Source organism: Otolemur garnettii, unplaced genomic scaffold, assembly GCF_000181295.1.
Source record: "Otolemur garnettii isolate 467f Iridium unplaced genomic scaffold, OtoGar3 scaffold00022, whole genome shotgun sequence".
In the NCBI taxonomy this organism is placed as follows: Eukaryota; Metazoa; Chordata; class Mammalia; order Primates; family Galagidae; genus Otolemur; species Otolemur garnettii.
Genome location: NW_003852417.1, coordinates 2,075,011 through 2,078,706, shown reverse-complemented (window position 1 = coordinate 2,078,706; position 3,696 = coordinate 2,075,011). Strand labels below are relative to the sequence as shown.

The window sequence follows — 3,696 nt, the reverse complement described above, 5'->3', positions numbered from 1 at the left end:
ATTGTTGTTTGGCGGGCCCGGGCTGGATTTGAACCCGCCACCTTAGGTGTATGTGGCTGGCGCCTTAGCTGCTTAAGCCACAGGCGCCAAGCCAACGTCCTGGAGGTTTTAAGAAACACATTTAGTTCTTCCCTGCACGCTTACAGGCTCATTCAGCTCCTCCTCCCAGCCGGTCGCTCATCAGCATCACCGGTTGCCTCCCGGTCCGACCTGATGCGCAGAGAGTCGTGTTGGCGGTAACTGACAACACGTTTTAGCTGATACCAAGGCGCCCAGGGACCCGAAAACATTCTCCTTCCCAACTCTAACATACCCTCCCCTGACATTAAAGAAAAAGCCAGCTCCGTTCAACCGAACCCCCTGAGCCCGAGAGGCCTGGCCGGCGGCCGCGGACCCAGGGCGGGCAGCTGCGGCCCGCTGGGGGGCCGGCTGGGGCGGCGCCGGGGAGGCCGGCCGCGCGGGCTACCCCTCCTCGCCGCTCGCACAGCCCGTAGCTTCCCTCCCTCTCCCGCTGGTCCCTTACAGGGGTCGGATCAACAGCTGGTCGCTCTCCTCCGCAGGAATCGCAGACATCCCGGAAATCTGAGGGTGAAGCCGTAGTGAAGAACAGACCACCCGAGTCTTTCTAAATTGAAAGCACAGCCACCAGCAAAAAAAGGAGGAAAAAAACCCTTCACTTAGAGCACAACTTCCGGCACGCCGGAGCCCGCCGCACTTGGCGCCTCCCCTCGACTTCCGGTCGGGGAACCCGGCTGCGAGGTTCCCCCCGGCACCGAGTCCGGGAACCCAGCTCGGACTGTGAAGACTGCGCCTGCGCCAAGTGTCGGAGGCGGGGCCCGGTGAACGTGGGAGGCGGGCTGGAAAAGCTGGCGCTGGAGTAAGGGACTGGGCTAGGTGCCCGGGCACCGGAGGCTGAGGCTCTCCAACTCCCCACGAAGCGCAGGCGGCCCCAGGGATGGGTCCGCGGCCGCGAGGTGAGCGACCCTGGCCCTTGCCCCACCGGGGCCAAGCTAGCGCGTGCTGGCGGGAACGCGGCCCCGAGGGCGGTGGCCGCAGCCGGGACGGATGGGTGGGGCCGTGGGGGACCCCACGGTGTCCTCGGGGATCCGCCTTCGCCCCCAAAGCCCCGGGGACGGACGCGGGTAGGAGGTGGAGGATTGCGCTGGAGTGACTGAGGGCCGCCGCCCCTGTGGCGCCAGGGGATCGGATCTGGCCCTGCCACTCGGGTATTGGCGCCGGGGTGGCAGCCACCGAGCCACGGGGCTGGCTTTCTAGGCCGGACCTGCGGAGTCTGGCCCCCAGTGGGGAGGCGAGACTTGAAGCGCGCTCCTGTTTTGTACTCGCCCTTTCTCTGCGCAGCTTCAGCCTTCTCCCGGCTGCGTTAGGGTGGGGGTTGTGTCAGCCTGGTTTACTGTCACATCCTCCGCACCCAGCACGTGGCCGGCACTCCGTGACAGTGACAAACACGTTGTGAAGCAGCGGTATCTGGGGAGCGCTTTGGAGCCACCTCTATTACGTCCGAAACTTGGCCTCATCCGTTCTTTACCTGGTGACTTTAGACAGGTGACTGAATCCCTTGGTTCTCTGTCCTCCTGATTTGGAAGGGACTGCCGTACCGGACTGTTGCTGGTCAGAGCCGGTTGTAGGTATCTGTAGCACCCAGTGCATGACACGTGGCAGGTGTGTTGTGGTGCATGGGAGTTGTTATTTGGGTGTCACCTCCAAAGAAGTTCAGGGTCGTTAAGCATGTCCTCTGCCAGGCGGCGCTGCGCCCTGCATGTGCAGTGGTGAGTAACTGCCTTTGATGAGCCTGCACTTTGGATAGTGAGATAGTTCCAAGGAGACCGTAGCAGACTGTCATGCTGTGATCGGGGTGTGCCCTCCATCTGTGGGTCCCTTAGCCCAACATAGAGGTCCAAGGAAGGCTTTCTAGAAGAGAAGCAGCTTGAAATGAGTTCTGAGAGGTGAGAGGTAGCCAAGTGGCTAAAAGGTGAAGGGCTTTGCAGGCAGAGGGAGTACAGGAGCAAAGCAGGGCTACAGGGAGCCTGGTGCCTGCTGAGAACCTCCTGAAGCTTTGCATTCCTGAGAGCCTAAGAGCTGTGGTTTGATCAGCCTGGAAAGGGAGGTAGCCCAGCACTTTGCACGTCCTGCCCAAGAGCTTTGGCTTCAGTCTCTGACGCTGGGGAACCAGTGAAAGAGGTTTAAGCAGGCTAGTGGCATCAGATATGTGTTCGAAATAAACCATTTTAATCATTTTGGCTGAAGTGTGGTGGTAGATTTAGAGGGGTAGGGTCTCTCCTCCATGGAGTTATCTTCAGGTTTGTGAGTTCCTTAAGTTGTATGCCAATCTTTGTGTATGTGTGCATTGTTAAAGGTCGAGGTTTCATCACATTCATCAGATACTAAAAAAAATGTGTATGATGGCTCGGCGCCCATAGCACAGTGGTTACAGCGCCTGCTACATACACCCAGGCTGGCGGGTTCAAACCCGGCCAGGGCCAGCTGAACAACAATGACGACTGCAACAAAAAAATCACCAGTTGTTGTGCTACGGCACTCTACTGAGGGTGACATAGTGAGACACTGTCTCAAACAAACAAAGTATATGATAAAAGTCTAGTGATGGTGTGGGGCCCTGCCGAAGAGCTGGGTTCAGGAACTCTTCAGGTGGAGTATTCAGTGGGTCTGGGTTCTTGATTGGGTGGGACGGAAGGACAGTGAAGAATGGATGATTTCCTGGTTTCTCCCAGCAATAATGTAATTTCCTGAGAGGGGGTGGAGACAACAGACCTGGAGGGGAGGATGAAGGGTTCAGCTTGAGGTATTTTTGCATTTGATAAGCCTGTGGAACATCCCAGGGACAGTATCATTAGCCTCCTTTTTAATGCATGAATAATTTTGAGGCAAAAATGGTTTGCTTAAAAACATTCATCAAGATAGCAGCAGATATCAAAGATTTTAATAAATGCTTCTTTTTCCTAAGCTCCTGATTGATGATGAAGTGAGCCCCAGGGAGGTGCAAAGTCAGTCTATCAATAGTACAGCATAAGGATTTTCAAATCATTCTAGTGTTCTAGGGATTGGAGAAGATGCTTCAGGATTCTACTGATAATAGAATAAAATTTTATTTTAAAATCACATTTTAAATTATTATATATGCCCTGCACAAATTATGTATTTACATATATTAATTGTGCTTAAATATGTTACACACCAACATTGTAACCTGTCAGAGGCCAGTAACATACTTTATGCTGCTAGGTTAACCTAGTTTTATGCAGAGCTTGGAATAGGCTCTCTCCCGAAAAGTATCTTGGTATGGCAAGATGGTTTTTTGCAACAATTCATCCAGTCTCTTTTTACTGTTATCCCTATGGTGTTAGTTACCTACCTGGTATCCAGAGTCATTTATTTATTTATTTCGTAAAGAAGAGTCTGATGGCCAGTGGCCGTGGTGGCTTACACCTGTAATCCTAGCACTCTGGAGGCTGAGGTAGGTGGATTGCTTGAACTCAGGAGTTCGAGAACAGCCTGAGCAAGATCAAGATCCTGTCTCTAGTAAAAATAGAAAAATTAGCCAGATGTAGTGACTCATACCTGTAGTCCCATCTCCTCAGGGGGCTGAGGCAAGAGGATTGCTCAAGCCCAAGAATTTGAGGTTGCTATGAGCTATGGTGCCATGACACTTTACTCAGG

At 53.8% G+C, this 3,696-nt stretch overlaps 1 protein-coding gene across 1 annotated transcript in view; it reads right to left on the bottom strand.

Moving 5' to 3' along the window:
• CPSF3 (cleavage and polyadenylation specific factor 3) overlaps positions 1-724 on the bottom strand; it is a 47,114-nt gene extending 46,390 nt beyond the window's left edge. The window contains 1 exon segment of the mRNA XM_003787380.3: positions 524-724. Within this exon segment, the coding sequence (XP_003787428.1) occupies positions 524-573 (50 nt within the window). The 5' untranslated portion in view covers positions 574-724.
• Between the last annotated feature and the right edge of the window lie 2,972 nt (positions 725-3,696).